Source organism: Rhineura floridana, chromosome 11 (genome assembly GCF_030035675.1).
Source record: "Rhineura floridana isolate rRhiFlo1 chromosome 11, rRhiFlo1.hap2, whole genome shotgun sequence".
NCBI classification, from domain to species: Eukaryota; Metazoa; Chordata; class Lepidosauria; order Squamata; family Rhineuridae; genus Rhineura; species Rhineura floridana.
In genome coordinates this window covers 20,137,224-20,162,054 of record NC_084490.1, presented here as the reverse complement: position 1 = coordinate 20,162,054, position 24,831 = coordinate 20,137,224, and the positions used below count along the sequence as shown (strand labels likewise).

Sequence of the window (24,831 nt, the reverse complement as noted above, 5' to 3'; positions counted from 1 at the left end):
AGAGAGAGGTGGAGGCGCATTGGAACTAGCAGAACAGTGAGTATGCTTCTATCCAAAGAGAATGACTCATTGCCAATAAAGTTCCCAAAGAGACTTACGTACATAGCATGGGGTTCTTTGAATTTCCCAACCTGCTGGATATGATACATCAGGTCTCCTCCATTGACATACTCCATAACAAAATAAAGCCGATCCTTGAAGAAAGAGAACAGGATGTGTCCATTACCACATCACACAGGCAAAGGAAAAGATCCAACTAACATGGGATGCCTCCTTCCCTCTGTCCCCACCCTTACCATACTGATAGGACTGCAATACTCAGTCAATTAAGATAGATTTTGATTGATAAAACTGTGTCTCAATTAATTGGGCAGCAATTTTTAAAAAATTATTTGAGCAGATTTAGTTCTGAAAACTATAGCTGGCAGCTGCCATCTTGGAAGAGGCATTCCCTTGCACTAGAGAGATGGAGGCGGGGAGGATACCTCTTCTAAAATGATGCTTGTTGGGACACATACGTTCATCATCAAGAAACAAGGAAAGAATGCTCTTTTTCCTTTAAAACGATTGTTTTCTCTTGCATGCAAATTTATGAGGAAGTAAGTAATTAGTCAACTAAAAATCACACAGTTAAAATAGCTAAGATTTCTTTAATCAAGTGACAGCCATAGTAGGTAGCCACAGGCATTACTGCAGTTTGGAAGGTAGAGTGTAGCTGGGTTAGGAAATGGGGACGCTCCCCCATGGCTAAGACTCGCTTTTCCACCATGGTACATTCAACATCGTCATCCTGGATGATCACGTCTTTCTTGAGGATCTTGATGGCATACAGCTCATCTGTTCCACGACGCTCTGCCAGCATCACCTGTGAGAAGAGAACCCCAAAGTCTTGGGTCTTACTCACACCTATCCAAAGAAAACTCAGGACATCTTGGCTCCTTTGGTCTTCAGGGAGACCCTAGCTCCCACAAACAGACAGAACTCCCTTCCTGCACAGGAGCAGTAATTCTTGAGTGATTTAAAGATGATGTGATAGAAACATTGTTTCCCTATGAACGGAGACTACAGAGGGATCAGCAAGTATCGCTAAATTGAAATAGCATGTGCGCACAGGCACCCCACACAAATTGACAGACCCATTTGCAGGTGGCAAATTTTTGTGGGGGGGGCATTCTGAAAATTTTCAGAGAGCCAAAAATGCCAAATGATTTATGGGAGGGGGGTTACCACTGGGAGTGGGATGCAGCAGTGGCCCTCCTGTGTTATTTGTTTCCCCCCCCCCTTTAAACTTCTTTTAACAGTTCCTAAAGTGCCTCTTGGCACCACCAGCCAGCTTCAATTTTCTTATTTGTTTTATGAAATAAATTATATCTTACCTTTCCACTTAAAAACACACACCAAAGGCTGCTCACAATGCACCACTCAACACAATCAATCTACAACATTTACAATACAACACAACCAATCAATACCATAATTAAATACTAAACAGTTTAAACAGAGAGAGAGATGGCAGACACAATTTCACCATGTTTCCAGGAAGCAAAAACACCATCGGCTCAACAGGCCACATGCCTGTCAAAATAAAAAGGTCTTCATCAGATAGTGAAAGACTATCAGGGAGAGAGAACATGGCAGGCCTCCCTAGGCAAAGAGTTTCACAACCTAGGTGTGGCTGCCACAGAGAAGGCCCTTCCTTGCTCTCTAATCAATCACATGTCTGACACTGGGACACAGGGTGCTTTCCGACTACTTGTTTATTGAGCGTTCATCCTGATTTGTTTACCGAAAGATCAGATGATATCGGTTATTTAATGAGCGTTTGTTCTTTTTTTTTGCCCTTTTTTTAAAAAAAAGTATCGTATTGATTTTCCAAGAAACAAAAAGTATTATTTTATCTGCATTCATTCTGATTTGTTTGTGAGGAGGCTAGATGATGGTGTGTCAAAGCAACTGTTATCCCAAAGTCTCATCTTTTAAGGAAGCGGGTTTGTTGTACAAGACCTCACAATCAACTGCACAACCTGAATTTCCCAGTATATGATTTAATCCCACCCAAAAATAGCAACAGTTTGGAACTGCCCACAGAGACAAGCCTTGCTCCCAGAATGTCCCAGATAAAGCATCACTCCAGGGAATTCTAAGGAGCAATGGCAGCCACATTATTGTACACCACAGGCCACAATGCTTCTGTCTTTCAGGTCTGAAAAAACTATGGCTTGTCTCCCCAGAGAAAATCTAGGAGCCTAGCCAGATTATTATACAAGGGGGTTTTCTTCAAAGCCTTAAAGTAGCATGAGCCCCAATGTGAAGGGATAATTTGTCTTTTGAAAGAAAAGTTGAAAGTGCATAAGAACAGCCTGCTGGATCAGGCCAATGGCCCGTCTAGTACAGCATCCTGTTCCCACAGTTGCCAACCAGATGCCCACAGGAAGCGCACAAGTAGGACCTGAGCACAAGGGAACTCTCCCCTCCTGTGGTTTCTAGCAACTGGTATTCAGAAGCATGCTGCCCCTGACAGTGGAGGTAAAACATACCCATCTAGCTGGAGGTATGTTCCAGCACTGAGAGTGCACAGTCTCCAAAAGACTAAAGGAGAAGAGGGAGGGAGGAAAAAGGTTCTCCAAATAGTGGGATAGTGTGGCAGGAGGTACAGGTAGCCTTACCCATTTCCTTGGAGGCAAAACATTTTATGCACGTGCATGCTCTTCTCACCACACAACCTCAAATGGGAATGCATACAACACATTGCTGTGCCTGTCCTCGCACCATATTCCTCTATACACACCCACACTTAGCTGCCTAGTGGCAGGCCTACCTTGCCAAAACTTCCCTTGCCCAGCACCATGAGAAAGTTGAAGTCAGAGATGTGGAAGCGGTTGGTGCCGAAGAACCCACCACGCTTGGAGTCTGTGGGGCTTGGGGATGGCGATGGGATGGGGCCATGACGAACCTTCTGCAAGGCACATGGTGGTTAAGAGGGGAGGGGAGGAGAGGAAACACAGACATGGAGATGTGTGAGTACCACCTCCTCCTCCTAGCTCAGAGTAAGGGGCATAAGAGGTGGTGCGACACATTCTGCAATATCTCTGCCACACTGTCCTCTTTTAGGCAGCATGCCTTAGATGTTCACCCTCTTGTTGATATTACTGAAATGGAACCTGATGTGCAGAAATCTCCGAAAGAGTACATGCTTTGTACATGTACTAAAATTTCCAGATGCTAGGGAGAGTTTGGGAAACTTGTACATGAGCAGTAGAATAGTTTGGGTTATATGCCGTTCCTTATACACATTTTTTAAAGCAGGGGATGTGGGCAGTCTGTGGGGAGGTAGAGGCACGTGTTAAAGAGGGGAGAGCCATGGCTCAGAGGTGGAGCAGATGCTTTTCATGCAGAAGATCCCAGGTTCAACTCCCAGCATCTCCAGTTAACAAGATCTCAGGACTGGGATCTTTGAGAGCCCCTGCCAGTGAGGACGGCCAATACTGGGCTAGAGATAGATCAATGGTCTGATTCAGTGTAAGGCTTCCTATGTTCAAGGAGTTATCCTATATGAGAGGCCCAGAAATAGCCAGTCTTGTCTCAGAGATCCCGTGTCCTATCTTTTATTCTTTAATCCATTTGTCCCACAAGTACTTGCTATCTTCTGCTCATCTCCTTCCAGAAAATTCAGGAGTAGGAGGTGCCAGACAAATAAAAGGATTTATTCTCCATGCAATTAAAAATTAGCCAGTGGGATTAAATCTACAGGTAATGGTGCTCACTCATTAAGTTTAAAAAGAGAGTAGAGGGTATGCATGCACATCTATGGCTATTAGCTACATTCAGTAAAGAATACAGCTTGCATGTTCACAGGCAGTCTATTTTTGATCACCAGGTAGGTACCAGAGACAACCAAGATGGGGTGGCCATCTCCACTGTGCCCTGCTTGTGACATAACTGCTTTCACATTCCTGATATGTTAGAGCAGTGATTCTCAAACTTTCCCCCCCACTTAATGATTTTTCTGCCTGTTGTAATAACTGTGCTAGATGCTATATGATTTTAATTACATTGTGTTGCCTCTTTTATTCTTATGTTGTATTTTATAGTATTACAATTTGCACTCCATAGAATTCAAATTGTACTACAATAGAATTGAATATAAGTAATGAAAGAAGCAATAAAAATAGAATTAAACATCAGTATGAATATTTAATGTGGACATGCTGCAGACCACCTGGAGTTCGTGGACCACTGTTTGGGAACCCCTGTGTTAGCGCAAAAAATGCAAACAGAAAACAGTTTGCCAAACCTCATTAAAACAAATAACAATACTCTGAGCACGTGCATTCACATTTTAAACTCACTTAAATCATAGCACCTTCGTGACTACAGGAATAAAACAGAATTTGCTTCTGCTGCCCTGATGCTAAACACATTGACTTGGAAATAAGCAACTTTTTGTTGTAGACAAGACAAGTTTTTTTAAAAGTAAAAATAATAAAACGAGCATCTACAACCACGTACATATGTAGCCAGCTGCTCCTTGACATTTTAAATTAAAAAAAGAACAGAATGGATGTTCTGGCAACCAGCGCCAGCTTCCATAAGACCCGGCATGCCTACGCCAGCCCAAGTGCTGATGCAGGGCCTGTTTGCCACTACCGTCCTCATTTGTCACTCTGGGTGGTCATCCAGGGGCGAGGATGCTGGGCTGCAGGCCTCTGGACTTTGGCTCCAAGGTGCAACCCTAGCTGTGCCACTCCTTGGCGCTGCCCAGGAACAGCTCACGCTGGACACTGTTGGTCTTGATGAGCCTTGCACCTGACCACGTGTGGCTGTTCCTTCTAAGTTGCTTCCCTCCCACTCTAAAGTACTTGAGGTCAGCCCTGAGACTAACTGATGACCCTGTTGGTGGCAGCCAAAGGGAAGCCCCTCCACCCCATCTCATTCATTGAGCCGGGAAAAAGGTGGAAGAAACTGTGGATACCTCATAGAGCTCCAGAGGGAAGTTGCAAGCCTGAAAGACAAAAAACATTAGGGCTTAAGACAGATGCACAAGTAACCTCCGTCCTGTCCTATATCCTGGTTGGAAATATCATTTCAGGTTAGTTGCTTGCCAGTTATCAAGCCTGGCCACCCACTCTCCCTCTCTTCAAGTCCTAAGAAAAAAAGAGATACAGAGTATTCCCTCCAACCCAGCTCCTTTCATCACAGCAGCACCTCTCCCCTCCCCACAGCTGTGAAGTTGTGTGTGCTGTTGTGTTTGGGCTGGACATGGCACATAACGGGGGTGGGGGGGTGCCAATCCAGGTGGTGCCAGAGAGCCATGAGGTTACCTCAAATTTCTGCAGCAGCCCACAGTTTTCTGCATCAGCCACGGGGACACTATAATATTCGCCCTCCTCCTGATTGAGCATTTTGTACCTGGGACAGCAACGCAGACAGGGACAGCGGGCAGGGAGAAGGAGGAGGAAGGTGAACAAGAGGAGGGAGTGATTTGGCGGGGGGGGGAGATGGATGGATGGAGAGAAACAGTAGAAAGAAATGGGAAACGGAAAGAGCGCAGTGAGGGATGGGAGTAAAGAATGACAGACAGACAGACAGACAGATAGATAGACAGATAGATAGATAGACAGATAGACAGATAGACAGATAGACAGACAGACAGATAGATAGATAGATGACCCATCCAGGCAAACAGATAAAAACCCAAATAGACGCCAAGACGGACGGGGAAAGAGAAAGAAAATGAGCCACCGGTGGTCCCCTGAGCTGCCCCATCATTCTCTTCCACCTTTGCTTCTGCCCCCCAGATTTCCCCTTACCAGCCTTCCACAGGGCCCTTGAAAAGCTCAGACACCCCAAAGGACATGGCTCCCATGAAATCATTGCGGGTCGTCCGGTCCCAGTCCCACACTTCGATGGAGAGGCGGCGCTCCATATCACCTGGCTGCAGGGTGCTGGTGGGTCATAAAGAGGATTGCTGTCACACACACAACACATACAAAACTCTTTTGGGCCTTTTAGCATCCATCACATACACAACTTACAAAATGAAGGTTTCATTCCATACTGGGTTGAGGGTGGATCGAACTGTCCGGGTCTTTTGCTTTGTTAGGTTCTTAGGGTCAGGGATCAGCTTGAGTTTCACATAGGGATCCGAGAGACCGTTGGGATCCATTGGGATCAAGTTAAGTGCTTCACCAACTAACAAAGGAAAGGGGGGAGGCAGGGAGAGACATGAATATTAGCTTCCAACAGAAGATTAGCTTCCAACAGAGTAAGTACTGGAGGAGAGGAGGAGTGGGCGGGAAGACAGACCTCCTGCATTCTCTGGCGGGTTGAGGGAGGAGGTTCTCCTGGCTTCTGTCCCAGGCCACCTGCTGTGGGCCAAGAAAGTTGCTGTGGCAGCAATTGCTACCACCCTCACATATGTACGTGTGTGTGTATGTGTGTGTGTGTGAGAGAGAGAGTGTTTGAGGGAGGCGGGAACAACATGAAGGAGACAGTAGAGGGGTGGGTGAGGAAATCCCTTTCTGTCAAGAAAACAGCAGTGATGGCTTTCTTCTCACCACCTACATGCAGGGTTCCAGGAGGGAGAAAGAGAGAGAGGGGAAAGTGTGCAGGGAAAGAAGGTGTGAAAGGCAGAGGCGGGGGATGTCAAGTTCTGCAGCTAGGAATAGAACCCAGGCGTCCTGGCTCTCAGCCTCCACTAACTCAATCAATCCCACTCGCCACCCCGGCCAGATCCAAATCCAGGCCTCCTGGCTCCCTCACTGTTCACCACCCGCCACAGTTTCAAAAGACTTTCTTCCCTCCTGAAGAGACTAGGGCAGTTTCCTGAGCTCCAGCAGGCCCATTATCTTGTTTGGATATTATTATGATTATGATTATGATTATGATTACTGCTACTACTACTACTAATTTGAGATACATATGAAGAAAGAGAAAGAGAAATATTATGTGTATGAATATGAGTAGGGCGGCATATACTTAGGAAAAGCTGCCTTATACTGAGTGAGACTGCTGGCTCCATCTAGCTCAGTCTTGTCTACGCTGAGTGGCAGTGATTCTCCAGGGCTTCAGGCAGGGGGTTTACCCAGCCATAACTGGATATACCAGGGGATTCAACCTGGGAACTTCTGCATGCAAAGCAGGTGCTCTACCACTCACTACTACTATGTAGTGTTGCATGAGAGCACACATAGAAAGATTTTGCCCTGAGGTAGGTTTCAGTGCAACAGCCAAACTAAGCTGAATCTTGTGACCTGTATGAATCAAGCATATTTTGCAGGAATTAAACAAACTGAGCAATTATGCATGCATTTTCATAATTTATTACATCCCTACCTGCAAAGAGGAAAGGGAAAAAGTTACACAGGACTCTGAATTATGGCTCCAGACCACTGGAAATCTATTACGGCCCACTTTCCTATGTTCTGACATTTTATCTGACATCATCCTTGGACTACATCCAGAGCAGGATGCCTGAAATTCTGATTTGCACCAGCTAAGTTTTTTTTTTTTAAGTTTTTCATTTGTGGCATGGCAGTTTCTACTTAAAGAGTGAGGGTTTGCTTTTAGAATAAGACAATTTTCAGTTAAAAGCTAACAGTGATGGCTAGTTCCCCCCCCCTCCCAAAACAAGTGGTAGTAGCTCAAACTTCACCCACCTGATTCACCTGCGAGAAATGGAGAGAGATGGGATGGCAGTGCCTCTCCATCAGCTCTGCTGAAAGACCAGGAATTTTTGACTCCAAATTTTTTCATTCACTGATTACAAGATCTCTGAAGCTAAAAATTAGTGTCTAAGCTTGCTTTTTTCCTACTCCCTCTCAGTCTATTTTCCTTTTGTGTCATTGTGAGTCTATAGGCAGGTACTTGTAAGCCACTGTGGGAGCCTCTTTCAGCTACAGAGTGGAATAAAAATGCCAAATAAATAACAATGATGATATTATTCCATTGCATCTTCTCCCCAACCTCCCAAAACTGCATGGGCATTGGGGCTATATGTTGATGTGTCATTGGTCCCTTAAGTGCAGAATTAAACATCCTGAATATCTCAGCTTTTAATTTTTTTTTAAAAAAAAGGTTTCTAGCCCTCATATACTATGCCAATAAACTTTGAACATTGGCTGTTGAAATCTCAGTTGCTAGAGAAGAACTGAGCAGGACTTTCAAATAGCAGAGCCTCAAGTGCTCTGATCTGGCCATCTCATCACATCTAGACTGGTCCCTTAAATATAAGAGACAATTAACAGCAGCATAAAAGCAAAACAAGAGTTCTAATCCTGGTTCATCAAAGGTCTAGTGAAATTAGATATGTTGTAATTTGCCATTGAAAAGACATATTTTTTCATGGAGAGAGCAATCCACAACTGGGGCACCACCACAGAGAAAGCCCAATGCTTGCCACCCACTTAAGCTTCAACATGAGTGCCCCAGCAAGGCATCCATTGAAGACGTTCACAAATAGTCAGGTTCAGATGGGAGCTGGCTGTCCTACTCCTAATTCTTACCACCACCTCCATCACCACTATTCCCTTACCAGTCACACGGATCTCATCACTCCCAAACGTCTCAATATAGAGTTTCAGGCGTCCCCTGCGTTCTGTGTGGTCCACACCACACAGGCTGGGCACACAGTGGACACAGCGTTTGTGCACATTCATCTCGCAGCCTGCAGGGGGCAAAAAGATTGGTGAGTCAGCTGGGAACAGGTGATCATGGTCAGCAATTTTGCTCCTTCTGTGCCATTTAGGCTGCAGTCTTAACCCCACTTACCTGGGAGTAAGCTCCATTTAATACAACAGGACTTATTTCTAAGAAAACATGGTTAGGATTGCACTGTCAATTAATTGGTTAATCTTTTTTAAAAAAATAAGTTTATTATTTTTCACATCACACAATACATAAAGTTACATTACAGTAGTCAAATAAAAACCAACAACAACAGAGAGAGAACCACATCTTAATAATTCATCCATTGGGAGGGTGTTCATAATTTCATTACTACCTTCATAATATACTGGGAAATCCAAAAACAACTTCAAAATTCATCATTATCAGGAGCGCTAAATAACTTCATATCTCTTGGGGACTATCCATCCATGTGCCTGTCTAGTTATACAGGTCACAAAGGGCTACCACACTTCCAGAAACACTGCTGAATCCATTTAATATTTAAAAAAACCCTTCTGGTTAACTAAAAATGTACTCTCTTATTAAGCAGACAAGCTATTTAAAAAAAAAATTCTTAAAGGATCTTACAAATACTGTGGGTAGCAAGCACCTTCTTAGAAAAAGCATTAACCTGTGTTCTCTCACACAGCAGGGGATGCCTCTTGTAAGGTGATACCGGCTACAACACAGGCACACCTCATATAGAAACAAATCGTTTTTTCCATCAGCAGTATTGTTTTCTTCATAAGCAATTTTATGCCGATTTAAACTGACTCTGACTGTGTTTTCATGCCTGTTTGAAAGACTACATCCATGAAATTTAGCAAGCCCATCAAGGACCATGCTCCATCTGTTGCATACATAACTGCATCAATCCACCCTAAATCTGTAGGAGAAGGAAGGCAAAACAAATTAACAATATTGTCCACTTCTCCCAGAGAGGAAATCAACCACTGCTCACTAACATATATTAATTCAAGCACCAGTAGCTGTAGTCACTAGCTGAAACGGGTACTTCACCTAGCTTCTCTCCACTTCTGATCCCTAGGTCCCCCACTGCCCCATTACATCCTCCAATCTTGCACCCTGTATATCATTGTTCTTCAACCCTGGGTTCCCATATGTTCTTGGACTACAACACCCATCATTCCCAGCCAGCTTAGCCAATGGTCAAGGGATCATGGAAGCTGTAGTCCAACAACATCTGGAGGAAGAACAGTGCTATAAGACAAATGCAAAAGATGGGAAGATGTACTGATCCCATTCCATCACTGAGTGCACTTGGCTTGCATAAAACTGGCTTTTCCCATGCATAGATTCAGAATTTGGCAGTTTCATGTGTATGGATTTGCAAATTTCACAGGAGCCTGTCCATGTATGTGCAGGGCAATCAGTAGATGCTACCTTGCTATAGCGAAGTGTACAAAACTGCATTGGAATTTCCACATATATACAGATGCAGGCCACCAATCCAGCTGAAGTTAATAATGACTAATTCTCATTTATCCATGAGACTTAAGATGGTGGCATCAATACAACTTAGGCTAGACCTACACTTGCAAACAACTAAGGTGGGAACCGTGGAGGCTGGTCCATTAGGGCAAGTGGGGCACTTCTCTGTCATCCACAGCTTGCCTTCTTTCTTAGAACCAGTTTAGGAAGTGACACTGCTTGTCAGCTTCCTCTTCCTGAATTTCAGTGCTGCCCTTGTAGAACTCAGCAAGGAATCCAATGGGCATCAGCCTGTACTAGTTGGGAATGAGGTAGCAGAACAGCCTATACGAATTCAGACTATAGATGGGGTCAATCACATTTTAAAATGTTTCTCCTAAAAGACACCAAAAAACCTTCCAGCAAGTAGGAAACTGGCACAACTGGGACAGAGCAGAGGAAGAATCTCTCTCTGATGTACTGGTTTTCTGCTTACATAGTTTACTTGGTGAAGCCTTTAAAAAATTGTTATCTCGCACCTGCAGTCTTAAGTGGCACTGTCTGTTCTACCATCTGAGGACTCTACCACCTCATTGTACTACATATGTAGATCCTGCCTAAATCACAACTGATTTTCACTAGCCTTGAGGCCATGGCGTATAATATACCCACTGCCTTGTCAGTTCACTTTTAAAATTAATTGGCATCTGTAGAACACTTCCCCACCCAGTGCTTGAAAAGATGTGCATATACATTCTCAGCCACCATTGCAGCCAGCAATCCTGTAAGGTTGTCTAGTAGTAGCCTTATTGTTGCCTCCACATTGCATATGTTGAGCTGAGACTGAAGACTAGTGGTTTACCTATACCCACCCAGTGCATTCATGACGGAACTGATATTTGAACCCAGGATTTCCTATTCATAGCATGTGCTCTTAACCTCCATTCTACAGCAGCCCTCCAATGAAAGAAGCTTTGCTCTGGAGAGCCCATGACAGTCTTGATGGTGCCACAGAAGATGATGGTGATGATTAATTTTAGTGCAGCAGACGACACAACTTGGGGGAGGGTATGGTTACTTACAAGTGCATTTCATCCCCTGGTGCACCAGCCCATAGAGGAGCGAGCCACAATGATCACAGAAGGTTGGGCTGCTGTAGCTGTGGATTTTGAACTTATGCTTGTTCCGGGGATCCTGTAAAGGGGGAAATCCACAAAAGCACAGCATCTATGAAGATGGGGCCCTCCACATTATTCTCTAATCTACAGAAGCTGGTCTTTTGCCAAAAGTGGTTCTTTTGTCTTATTTCCATCTCCAGCACCCCCTCTCAAAAACCTCTGAACTGTAGTTTGTGAAGGGAGTCTCAGCCTCATTCTGTCTTTTAGTGTTTGGATGTGAGAATGTGCAGATGTTAAGAAGCATGTGAAAGGCAAAGGGCATGGATTTGAATGCGAATGTGCAGTTTGTCCACAAGTGAAAAGGACATTATGTGTAAACAAGTACATGTGAAAAGGGGGTGTGCAGCATACATTCTCAAACTATTAGGAAGTCATGTGTAAATGCAAGTGACAGGTGTGTACATAACTGCCAGGCTTAAACATATGATCTGCTTTATATTTATACTGCATTATACTGAGTCAGACCATGAGTCCATTAAGCTCAGTATTGTCTTCTTTGCAGGACAGGCATGGGGAGCCTTTGGCTCTCCAGATATTGCTGAATAACAATAGCTTGCTGGAGCTGATGGGAATTGTAGTTCAGCAACGTCTGAAGGGCCAATGGTTCCCCACATCTGCTCTAGGGTCTCAGGAGAGGTATTTCCCAGCGACTGTTACCTGAGGGCCAAATTACACATTTATTTTTCATTATTATTATATTTGTTAGTCACTTTTTTCACAAAGGTAAACTCTAAGTGACGTGAAGAAACAAACATCAAAAACAAGAGTAAAAGCAACCTAAAGAGCTCACCCATAATATGTATAAAAAAGCAGATCCACTCTAAATACCAGCCATGTGGGGGCCTGATCAGGATCAGAACCATGGTGCATGGAGGGGTTAATCCCTTGTCCCCTCCCCCCAAATCTTCAGTTTAAAGGAAAAGAAAGATACATGCAGCTTCCATTTATATCTTTTGCCTCATGTGTAGTTTGGCCCTAAGATCCTTTATCAGGATGTGCCAGGGATTGAATCTCAGACCTCGTACATGGATGTGATGCATACTGCCACTGTGTTCTGGCTTATGAGTATCCATGGGGGTTTATAGATGTGAATTTCCATGAATACATATAGAGATCTGCACACAAATATGTAACACAGTTTGAAATTTCAGTAATCCAGCAGTATATAAGTAGCTGAAATAAAGAAATCCATGTGCATGGTAGCACAAAAACACACTCAACACTGGGAGGACAAATGGGGTGGCAGCAACATGTCATTTCTTTTAAGTCAGACAGAATGGGCTGAGGCCCTAGTTTGTTTGCACACAGGAAGATTTTAAACATGTGCACACTAAGGCCCTGCTTTTAAGGGCATGCGTGCCACAAGTGCACCTTCCTCTCACAAAGGAACATGTGGATGTAGACGAGGTTGCATGACTGTGCCCCAGGGTATGCATGTGAAGTCACACCCAAAAATGCCTGTGTAAATTTGAGCACTCATAATTCTGCGAAGGAGCCTCGTGAGGTGATTGTGTGCTATTAAAGGAGCAAGTTAGGCAAGTCCTCCCATCCTTTCTCATTCCTTCTCTAGGATTCCAGGCCAAGGACAACAGAAATGGGACAGCTTTAGCTGCATGAAGACATCCACTCTCTCTGTCAGCAGTATAAATAGCAAGGAAGCCGGGACGAGCTCACCTGGAGTGGAAAAGAGGCCTGAAGTCCTGGCTTCCAAGCCCTCCCCACAATAAAGTCACTAAAACAGGAGTGGTTGACTGATCTGCTTCCCCAACCCATTTTTCTTTTCCCCCCAGGACCCCCCACCAATTTTGGCAGTAGCAAGAAAAAGATGACCAAAACAAATTTAAGTAGATAACAGCAGTGAGGTGGGCAGAGCCCAGCCCCCCCTCCCCCCCACAGGGATACAAAGTGCCTCCTTCTTGGTCGTCAGATTGATCATTTCATGGGCAGAAAAGGGGCAATAATAACCCCTCCTTAGCGGTTCCGCAGAGATCAACTTAGGAGAGGGTCTGTGTGTATGTGTGCCTGCAAGAGTGTGTGTGAGAGACTATGGGATGGCTACATAAATTTTTGGCCATACCCACCACTGGCATGCAACCCGTAGAGCAGGTGTGGGGAACCTTTGGCCCTCTGGATGTTGCTGAACTACAACTCCCAGTCAGCCCCCAGCAAGCATGGCCAATGGCCAGGGATGGTGGGATTTGTAGTTCAGCACCATCTGGAGGGCCCAAGATTCCCCACACCTGTGGTAGAGAGCTGGCCAAGAAAGAATGTAGCCCTCCTGCCACACACACATGCACGTACAAGAGGAGCTACCCCTGTATCAAATCCACACTTGTCTCTGAGAACGCAGGAAACCTTTGACAGTGAAGCGGGTCACTTACATCTGTCTGGGGTCCTTTCCCAGCTCCTGGACACTCGAAAGTGACAAATTCATGACATCTCTTGTGTAGGACAAAGCTGCACACTGAGAAAGGGGATGAAAAAGGAGAGAAATGTTTATTGGAAAAGGAAAAGAGTGCTGAGTATAAAACCAAATATGGCAAGGTAAGGAACAGTGGGGGAGGGGGGAAGCAAGGAGGAAAAGGGAATGAAAGAACATGGGGAAAAGGAAAGAATAAATATTTGTTGTTCTTTATTGGAGGGAACTCTGTGTCAAGACCATACTTGTCCTAGACCTCTGGCAGCACAACACACGAACATGTGAAGTCACCATATTGTGAGTCAGACCATTAATTGGTACATAATCCCAAGCTGTGTTGACACCAAACATTTAAAGCACACAGATTCCTCCAAAGAATCCTGGGAACGATAGTTTGTTAAGGGTGCTGGGAACTGTAAGGGGTAAACTACAATCCCCAGAATTCCTTGGGGTGTATGCTTTAAATATACGGTGTGTACGCAACCCCTGTGTTGTCTACTCTGGCTGGTGGTGGCTCTCCAGTGTCCCTTTCCTTCCTTTGCGACATGATCATTAACAAAACAAAACAAAACTGGAGACGGCAGGGACTGAACCAGAATAATTTTGCACCTTTTGAGCGATGGACTCTCCTCCCAGGCACATAACTTTGTTCGGGGAAGGGCTGGAGCTCAGTGGAAGAACATCTGCCTTACATGCTGTAGGTCCCTGGTTCAATCCCCAGCATCTCCAGGTAGGGCAGGGAGAGACTCCCTGCTTGAAATCCTGGAGACCTATTGCTAGTCAGTGTAGACAGTACTGAGCTAGACATGCCGATGGTCTGACTCAGTAAAAGGCAACTTCCTATATTGTCGTCATATGTTTAATGCTGTGGCAAAATTATCACTTCATTGGTTTCTGGCATACACTATTAATTATTATTTATTTATTACATTTATACCCCGCCTTGATTAGAATCAATATAAGCTTTCATTGAAATGGTGAAGGGGGGCAGGGGGATCTTAACCTTTTACCACCTGCCAAACTGACTAAATGGTGCTAGGGGCTAATATTAATATGTGTTAATTGATCTTGAGTTTGTCCTCAGGGGTTCTTCCAGTAAAAAACAAAAACAGCCAAGCAACTAAAATGCACAGAGTGGGCTTTCTGGGAAAAGGAGAGCCTGGGTATTTATATTAATGTGTGAGTGCAGGTGCAGGGTGAGGGGGTGACTTTGCTCCCTCTCTTCCCTCCTCTCTCTTTCTCTCCCTCCTGCCTTCAGCATCTTGAGGCCTGAGGTTTGGAAGATGGGTCTCCATGGCAACCGGCGGGGGACGAATCCACAAGTACCCGTGCACAGCAGGGGAGGGGGATCGGACCTAGTCAGAGGAAGGAGGGAGGGAAGACTTTGGCGCTGGTGCACACGGACACATAGAAAGAACCCAGGAGTCCCCACTCTCACAGCCAGAGGCCTTTCTCTGAAACATTCTACTATGTAACAATTAGGATACAGCCCTCTCTCAGAAATCCTAGCCCTGCTTCTCACTTACCCCCCCAGCCCCCCATTACAGTTGCCAGTGTTTCACCTGGCATTTGTACCTGGGAGGATTTAACAGGCATTTATCATCTACAGCAATCAGCAGATAATAAAATGATTATCTCCATATCATTGAAAGCTTCACCTGCTGCTATCTCCTGTTAGTTTTTAAAGGTGCCACAAGATTCCATTGTTGTTGTTTTGCTGCTATTTCCTCCAGATCAAGCAGCTGTTAAAGGCACAAGTGCAGACCAGATCCATTACTTTCCATCCAGTTGGCAACCTTATCCCTGATCCATATCTCTTGTTCAGCCACTTTTGTATATGCCTTGGGTTCCCATAGCAACAGATTTCCCTACTAAACCATTGCCCCATGTGTGTGTGCGTGTGTGTGTGTGTGTGATGTCCAGCATGCACAACGAAATGTGAAGGGGGGGGAGGAAAGGTGGATGCTGAGACCTATAACACCAAGAGTACTGCCCAGTTGGCTACAGCAGAGCATGCTTGGAGCCAGATCTCCTAAATTCTCTAGAAAAGAAGTGGGGCCTGATTGGTGAAGAGGACAAATTGGGTGCGGGAATGAGGATGCACAGTTGGAACATTAGAATATGATATGGGGCATCAGTTGATTGGCAGGTGTTGATGGAACTGGCAAGTAAGGGGGGGTTGCTTAGCAATCTCAGTGGCAGCCATAGTGTGGTTTCTTAGCAACCAGCAGGTCTGGACACAGAGAGCTGAAGATGTGTTTTCCAGAATGTAATCAAGTTTGGGGGAGGAGGACAGAAGGGAGGGGGTGATTCTTAGGCCTATAAACTGCCCCATGATGAGGAGGGAATCCTGAACCTGAGAAACGCACTGCAGAACAAAATGGAGTAGGGAAACCATATATATGAAACTGGGTGTGACTAACATGAATGTCTGTGAAAGGCAGGGTCTTGTAGGCACAACTCTAGGTGTTAGCTGCCAACTTGCCAGTGAAAATCTTCTTCACAATCACAACCAGTGAAGGAGGAAATTCCACACGGGTATATGAGCCTGTGAAAATGTGCATGCACACATAACTTGAGATGTACATTCATGAGAGAATTTCTTTATGTGCTTACATGCATGAGAGGGTTGTTTATCTACACGCAAGTGTGGATATGTGTTAGAAAGAAGTGTATGGGATTGCATACATCTTACGGAAAGTGAAAGGGCCTGCCCTTGGAAGGGCCTGCACTTTTGAAATTCTCTTTGGAATGTGGAAGAGCTGATCAGTGAAGTCTAATTCAGTACAATTGTGTCTATGGCCCAGTTCACATTCTATATAAACCATAGTTGATGAATGGTTCACCATTAACTCAGAGAACTTACAAGATCTGTATAGGGTGGTTTATAACAGATGTTATTGGAGGTTGCTGATTCACAGGGTCGCCATAAGTCAAAATCGACTTGAAGGCACATAACAACAAATGGTTCACCATGGAGGTACCTAAGAGGGCTCTTTCACTTTTCCTGCTCGCACTGGGAGGAAACAAACCACAATCCCTGGCTTAGCATGATGTCAGAACCAGGAATCATAATTTGTTTTGCTCCAGCAAACCGTAATCAATGAGCCAAGAACAAACCTTGCCTTAAGACTGTAATTGCTGGGAGTGAAACCACAATCCCTGGTCCAAATCTAATGCTAAGCCAAGGATTGCGATTTGTTTCCTTCCCATACAAGCAGGGAGGAGCAAAACAGACCAGAAAGGCACAATCAAGGCAAACCATCAACTATGGTTTTCCGTTACATGCGAACAAGGCCTATATAGAGATAAAGGCTTAACTGCACATGACATATGTAGTTTCCCTCCTCCCAATTTTTCTTTCTTTCTTTTTCTAAAATGCTTACTGTAATTTTTCACAGAAGCCTGAAGGGGAGGGCTTTCCTAACCCCTTCCCCTCCAGAAGCTTTGTCTGCTGAAAAGATCACTCGTCAAGCTGCTTCACCCCTCCTCCACCAGTGCTGGAAAAGATGTAGGTGTCCTGTGGAATGAACAGCAGGTTGTGGGTGATTTTCAGCAGGAAAACACTGGAGTGAAAAGGGTTAAGGAACCACCCTCCTCTTCTCTCTTTCTTCCATGGAAGATGGCAGCCTTCTCAGTGCTGGAGAGCAAGCATGGTTGTGTAGTGGCTAGAATGAGAGACTAGGACCTGCACAACTCCACTCAGCTATGAATAGTTGAGGCTGGTGGCTCCGATGTCAGTGGGGCAGTGGAATCCATTCTGGGTTTTAGTCAGAACTTTCAAGGAGCTGTCCAAGGTGCTATGAAGCCCACTGGGTGACCATGAGCCAGTAACCCTGCCTTAACCTAGCCTAACTCATAAGGTTGTTGTGTGGATAAAGAGGGTAAGGAATCATGTCTGCTGCCCTGAGCAATTTGGAGAAACATCAAGATTTTCAAAAACGTAGTCAATAAATACTTTTTTTAAAAATCGGGGTCAAGGAGAGTTGCAAAGTTGTGACTAATTTTACAAGTGTGTGCATGTCAGTGGAGGGAGTAATTGCCATCACTTCACACACGGCATATGCATAGTGTGTATTCCACACTAGTGTTCACATGTGTACTGGCATGCTATAAATACACACACAAGTGCAAGCACGCTGGAGGTAGGTGCAAGCGTGAAGGTAAATTTGGACCGAAGTGTCAGGTACAAGGGCAGCGGAAGAGACAGAAGTGTACATAAAATACAAGAAGAATGAGAGAGATTTCACAGCCCTAAAATAGATGAAGAAATCTAGTTCAGCGAAACAATAAAACCTGGCTCAGGGGTTGTGTGTGTGTGTGTGTGAACTGCCTGATTAAAAAGGGAATTAGGGAAATTAGAAGCAACCCTGCCTAGCACCTGCACAATCCAACTCTCTCCCTAATAAGAGCCTCTATGAATCCTGAATCCCTGCTCCTCTGCCCCTAACATGCCCTGATGTACCCCATTGGAAGTAACTCCTACCAAAGAATTCAGGCGACCTGGCTCCTATTTATTGATTAGGGGACATGCATGCTTCTCTCCAACCCCCTTTTCCTCACAACCACCCTGTGATGTAGGTTAGGCTGAGATACTGAAGGTGCAGCTGAGTCAGCGAGATTTGTGGCTGAGAGGAGATTTGAACCTGGGTCTCCTGTCCCTAGTCCTGTCCTCTAAACACTACATCACATTGGCTCTTAGCTCCCATTGAAGTGTTTCACTATAAAGAGGGTAGAGAACCAAATAAGTCTTTCTTCACAGTTGTCCTCTCCTAACTAGATTTGCTGCCTTTTCTTCCAACAAGGGTTTTGCACCTTCAAAAACTATCTGGCAGAGAGAAATTCAACTCTCTGGGTGCATCTTCCCCAGAGCTTGGAAGTAACTAGTTACAAGTAACGAATTACTTGTAATTTATTGCTTTTTTGAGTAACTAGTGGGTAACTTCATTACATTTTGCTGGTAATAGAATGAGTAGTAACTTCATTACTTTTGAGGAGTAATTGTAATGTTTCCAGCATTACTTTTGTGCATTACTTGGGGGGGGAGCAGGGGACGTCTTCTCCTCCTCTGATTTGTGAATAAAAATCATGTGCTTCAAATTGGGCTTCTGTGCAGCATTGTTCTTCCTTCATGCTCTATGGGTGCTTAGGAGGTGACAAGGGAGGAGGTGGAGAGCGAGACAGGGTGGAGAAAACAATTGTTTAAAAATTGACAGGAGTGGAAGGAGAAAAGAGCTGGAGGCAATATATATACAAAAATATGTGTATTGGGGTATCATCATTGCTGGGGGTGGGGTGAGGGGATGTGAGATTCTGCTATGCCATTCTGTTAATCTTATCGATAAAAAAAAATTCTATTACCCTCTGTGTGTGTGTGCTTATTTTTAATGTTGTTTTAGGCTACTTAGATGTGCAGCAGCCAAGGCCAGCATCTTGTAGGCTTTTTTTTAAAGTAACTAAAATGTAATTGTAGCAATTACTTTTGAGTAAAAGTAAAGTAATCAGTTACTTTCAGAGCAATTGTATTTGTAATGGTAATTACTACTTTGTGGGGGCCATGTAACTGTAACTGTAATTTATTACTTTTTAAAAGTAATTTTCCAAGCTCTGATCTTCCCCTAGCTCCATGCCACAAGAAAGCTGTCCCTGTTGTGAGGCAGTTATAAAAGTCACAAAACCACCATAAAAAGAATAGCTTCAAATTACAACAAACCTTTTTCCAAGAGCAGACAGGACTTCTGTCCCAGAATTCTTCTTCACTGACCCCAGATGCACATGTAAACTGAGCTGAGCGTGCCTCTGAGTATATGCAAAGTGTGTTTCTTCCATAAGCACTGACCTGCTACAGACCATCCCCCATGTTATCTGGGCTAAAACAAGGATCGTGGCTTCAACCTCCACAACTTCTCTTTTATAAAATCGTAATTCCTTCCCCGCTATGATCCTGCTGTAGTGCTCTGTGCGCATGATTGTGCTTTCTCAGTGTGTGGTGCTCTAATTGTGCAAAGAGAACCAACCCAAAGAGGAAAGCCAAAATTAAGTTCTTACCTAAGCATTGCAGCCCCTGCTTTCCAATCCCCCTGTATGGAAAAAAAGAGGGGAAACAAGGAGAGAAAAGAAACAGGTTGTTAGCTCACACAAAGCGTAGGTTGCCAGTTTAAGGAGCACCGAGTTAGCAAATTTTGTAGATGTGTCCTTAAGAGCACATTCATGTGCTAGATAGGAAGCTGAGAACTGTAGCTCTGTGAGGGGTAAACTATAGTTCCCAGGATTATTTTTGGGGGATGGGTGGGAGAGAGGAATGTGCTTTAAATGTATATTGTGTACAGTGCCTGAAGCAAAAAGCCAACCAAAACCAAAGTGGAACACTCAGGATTCTTCGATTCTAAGTTAAATACTGAGTTAAATTTGTTTGCTAGTTACATTCACCCCTCTCCCAGTCGCAATAGCCTCCAGAAACTTACAGCCGGTACCTCAATGTTCCACCAGCCCTAACAGATGCTGAAGGAGTTGGTGAAACGTCTTTCATCATGCAGGGAAATTTATATTTGTGCTTCTCTTTGCAGTAATTAGAATACTGATGACAGCACTTTTTTTTAAACAGTTCAGCACTTGGCTTTAATTAAAAATGCACAAAAGGAATAAACTAGCCGTGCAGGAGGTCATGATGGCAAGAGAAATGAGGAACACAAGGAAAGAGAAAAACAAGAAACCGCAAACATTTCCTCTCTGCCACTCACAAACACACTCATATTGTTCCTTGTGATACGTTGTCAGTTAGGAACATAGGATGCTGGCTTATACTGCGTCAGGCCACTGGTCCACCTAGCTCAGTGTTGTCTGTACAGTACTGGCTGGTAGCAGCTCTCCAGGGTTTCAGACAGGGGTCTCTGCCACCTCTGAGAACTGTAAGTTGCTTTGGGGGCTCAAAAGTGGGATGGCCAGAGGCACAAGAGGGATGGGGCTCCTGCACCTATTAAGAGTTGTGTTCAATTCCAACGAAAGGAGGAAGTTCAATCTCCGGTAAAAGGGGTCAAGGTCCACTCAGCCTTCCATCCATCCGTGGTCGGTAAAATGAGTACCTGGCATATGCTGGGGGGTACAGAAAGGCCGGGGATGGAACTGGCAATCCCACCCCATATATATGGTCTGCCTAGTAAACGTCACAAGACATTACCCTGAGTCGGAAACGACTTGCACTACAAGTGCGGGGACACCTTTACCTTTAGGTGAAAATAATGAGAAATGGGGGGGAAACCACAGGGGAGTGGACTGAGAAAATCAGGAATCTGTGGCTCTTTGTGAAGGTGCTAGAATTTGAATTCGTGAGTTCTGGGTCTCAAGTACAATCAGGAAGAAATGAATTCTGGGACAGGAATGGCGGCCACCGCTTCTGTTTGTTTCCATTTCCACACAACAGTTTATTGTGGGCTCAGTGCTGCTCATGCACCCAAGTTTTTCCCCCAACATCCACACAACATTGTCCTCATCAAACTGCTGTCCCACATTATTTGACCATTTTATCCAGATTTACTGTATCTGCAGAAAAATCTAATAAGTAAAAAAATTAAATAGTGAAAATGGCAAATCCGGATTAAATAAGGGAGGGGAATATGGGATGACATCTTGAGGAGGATGACTGTACCATTACAAACTATGTGACATGGTGAGACTCAAGTGCAGCTTCCCCCATTACTGCATATTCATGTGGGGGGAAAGCTGTACCTGTTGAAAATCTGCTGGGCAGAAAAGTATGTGTCAAAGGCAGAGTTTCTGACGTGAAGACAGCAATCTCACAAAAGAACTGTGGGGGTTGAAGGACCTCCAGGTCAGATAGGTGACTGGCACCCAGATGACACCCTTTTATTCCAGATTAAGGCTGCAATCCTATTCCCATTTACCCAGGAGTAAGCACCACTACAGGATTGCACTGGAAACAAAAATAACTCCAGAACAGTTAACACTTCCTTTCCATATTCATGATCACTAGCAATTCCTAAGGTATGTGACAGGGCATGTTAGCATGTCATGCAACAAGGCAAATGCGTTAATTAAATAATTAAAAGTATCCTGTGAGGTCCCAAAGGAGGCTGCCCACTGCATCTCTGAAAGAGTCACAGTACTTGCCTTGGTTCTTCCAGTCATCTTCTACTTCTGCTTCTACTGTGGCAAGTAATTCTGTTGCATCTTTGCATGAGGGGATGAAATCATACAACAAGAGACCCAATAGGGTTGCCTGCCCTCAGGGGAGGCTTGCCCAGCAAAATGATATCATGCTGGGTTAAATGCTATACTTATTGCTATTTTATTGTTATGGAGTCTTACTGTAGTTTTTAGTGATTATTTTTTAGAATAAATTTTAGATAGTTTGATTACAAAGCTACCTTGTGAGGGATTTGTCCTGAAAAGTGACCTAAAGATATCTTAAATAAATAATAGAACAGTGACTCATCCAGAGGCACAGGAGGAGGAGCAAGTAATTCTAAATAAGACATGATAGCAGCAGACTCATGTATTAAAACTGGATTCCTATGGGAGGTGGGGCAGGAATGTAACAACAACATAAAGCACAGCATGGGTAGATGGAGGGGATATTAAACCCTTCCCCCCAATTAAAAAAACCCACTATTTTCCAAGTGTTTTTTCCTATTAGGGCTCTAAGAGTAACCCTCTTCAATAGTAAATAGATGGAGAGGCTTCGGGGTGTGAGTTGGGGAGAATTCTAGGGAAAGAATTCACAACCTTTCTCACCTGCAAGTCCTGTACTTTATATCACACATACACACACTTTATAGGACTTCAGTGCAGGCCACATTCTAATACACAGGCACAACAGTGGAGTGTGTCTTCTATTTATCACAAAAATTGACAAGAGGAAAAGCAAACTTATTTTTAACACGCACACACACACACGCCAGACTATGGATAAGAAATGTTAAGTGAAATAAGTTTCGCAGCAATTACTCCACAAGAAGAGATCCTGAATATATATGCCTGAGGGGCGTTCTCTTCTCAGGCCTGAGTGGGTGAACACAACCAGAAACATCAAACCAGAGCTTCTGTGGAGGTATTTTAAGAAAAGGGAGGTGTAGAAAGAAAAATGGAGCTCATTTCTTTGGGTCTGACAAATATTTGGGAAGGAAAGCCCGGGGGGGGGCAGGGAAGATGACCCTGAAAGAATCAAACCCACCTCCTTTTGGGGAAGGAAAGCCTAGTGTGGGGAGAGAGGATTTGATTTCTCAAATTCTGACTGGTATTCTTTCTCCCCCCCCCATGTCTTTTGAGTTCCCAGATCCTTTGGTGTTCCAGGGATGGATCAAAGCCTCTCTACAGCTTTACAGCTTTTAAAATGTGAGGACAAAGACAGAGCAGGAGGTGGCCAGGAAGGATGCTGAGATATGACCCAGAATTGTAGAGTTTGAATTCTGTGAAAAGCATAGATGCTGTCCCTCAGTTAGGGTTGCTAGCTTCTTTTCTTTCCCCATCAGAGCCTGCTTCGTGACAGGGGAACATTTGAAAGCTGCTGTTTTTCTTGCAGTAGAGAAGCAGCAAAAGAGAAGCCTCAGGATTGCTTAATGGGGATCACAACAAAAAAGGCTGATGGGCTGAAGATGGCTCCCAGACCAGTTTCTTTTTTGCACTCCCCAGCTCCCTATTTATTTTTTATAAAGGTTCAGATGATGTCTGAATGAGGGGCCCTGGGTGTAAATACAGCTCTCCCCCAAAATAGGATTTGGGCCATACCTACCCATGGTGGGGAGATTGTCACTCCTGTATATAAGCTACTGACAGGTCCAAGAGTCCATTTGTGCAAAACGCACTTTCAAATGAGTTATGTCCCATCCCTCGTGTTAAAATCACAATTACAAAGGGCTCTAGGATTAAGGCAGTATCTCGTAGTGAAGAGTTACCCAATTGTGTGGATAGACACATTATCTGGGATGAACCAATGACAATTGTGGATTGCCAGTGCCTCAATTCCTTTTTGTCATTGTTATTTTAATGTGAGAGTGGAAGGAAGCCCATTTCTAGCAGCTCATAGGAGACAGTTAGGTGGACGTATGATCTGAGATACTCCACAGTTTATTTGAGGGTGCAGCCACATTTAAAACCAAGCTCCTCATTCCAGCAGATTCATTTCCACCTTTGTCAAACAGGGTGATGGGGCAGGCAAATAAGGAATCAGGAACCATCTTGAGCCTCATACTTATTATTTCTACAACCAGCTCAATAACCTGACTTGTCAGGGGGTGCTGAAGGGTAGGGAAAGAATGGATTTATATAGATATTTTTCTCCTCCCATGTTTACCGGTTTGTCCTTTGAAGGGCAGGGAGGCAGAGTGTGTGTCCACAAGTGCATGTGTTTTAATCATTCCAGTTCTATACACAGCTCGATGCTTGCTTCACATAGACACTGCTAATTTTGCCGGGGTGTGCAGAATCTTGGAAAGTCATGCCAAAAGGAACAGACACTGTGTGGTGTGTGGTTCATACCAAGCCCCATGCTGTTCCTCTGTCTTTAACAGCAGCTTGCTCTGAAGACATTAGCAGATGTTAGTCACCAGGCCTTGAAAAGTTTTACCTGTTTATGCCTTCAGATCAAATTGTTAATAGTTCAAGAAGAGATCAAGGGTTCCCTGCTCCCAATAAAACTGGAAACTGAGGACATGAGGGGGGGGGGAATAAAGTTGGAAAGAAAGCTCTTCCTGTAGAGAAGGGTAGATGGGCAAACGTCTGCAGATGTCCACCAGAATCTATAATCATAAACCTTGATGTAAACCCTGTTGATTTCAGTAGAAGTTGCTCCCATATGAATACATACAGGATTAAGGGAAAGTAAAAATTTGTTTAATGGTAATCTTTTGTAAATATACAGAAGAGGCAGGATGCCAGCTGACTAGAAAGAGTTACCCAGTGTTTTGTCCAAATAATTGCCAGGGTTAAGAGGCCTCACAGTACAATTGGTATTAGGGTTGCCAGGTTCAGGGCCTGATCCTGTATCTTTAGAAGACAAGAAAGTTAGCCAAGTGCAGGTGTTGCCAGGCCCGGCCTCCAAGAGGTCTTCTGTATCTTTAAAAGTTGTGCAGGGGGAAGGGAGAATTCCACCTTGTGGTTTTCCCCACTACAGTGTTGCAA

At 44.3% G+C, this 24,831-nt stretch overlaps 1 protein-coding gene across 1 annotated transcript in view; it reads right to left on the bottom strand.

The window, feature by feature from the left end:
- Nucleotides 1-24,831, bottom strand: part of PRKCG (protein kinase C gamma) — a 49,506-nt gene that overhangs the window by 14,644 nt on the left and 10,031 nt on the right. Inside the window, exons 2-12 of the mRNA XM_061588447.1 lie at nucleotides 19,744-19,775; nucleotides 13,658-13,740; nucleotides 11,181-11,292; nucleotides 8,534-8,665; nucleotides 6,036-6,192; nucleotides 5,811-5,945; nucleotides 5,322-5,409; nucleotides 4,973-5,002; nucleotides 2,819-2,956; nucleotides 692-865; nucleotides 103-194 (exon numbers count right to left, since the gene is read on the bottom strand). Coding sequence (XP_061444431.1) covers nucleotides 103-194; nucleotides 692-865; nucleotides 2,819-2,956; nucleotides 4,973-5,002; nucleotides 5,322-5,409; nucleotides 5,811-5,945; nucleotides 6,036-6,192; nucleotides 8,534-8,665; nucleotides 11,181-11,292; nucleotides 13,658-13,740; nucleotides 19,744-19,775 — 1,173 coding nt within the window. The remainder of the gene's footprint in view (nucleotides 1-102; nucleotides 195-691; nucleotides 866-2,818; nucleotides 2,957-4,972; nucleotides 5,003-5,321; nucleotides 5,410-5,810; nucleotides 5,946-6,035; nucleotides 6,193-8,533; nucleotides 8,666-11,180; nucleotides 11,293-13,657; nucleotides 13,741-19,743; nucleotides 19,776-24,831) is intronic.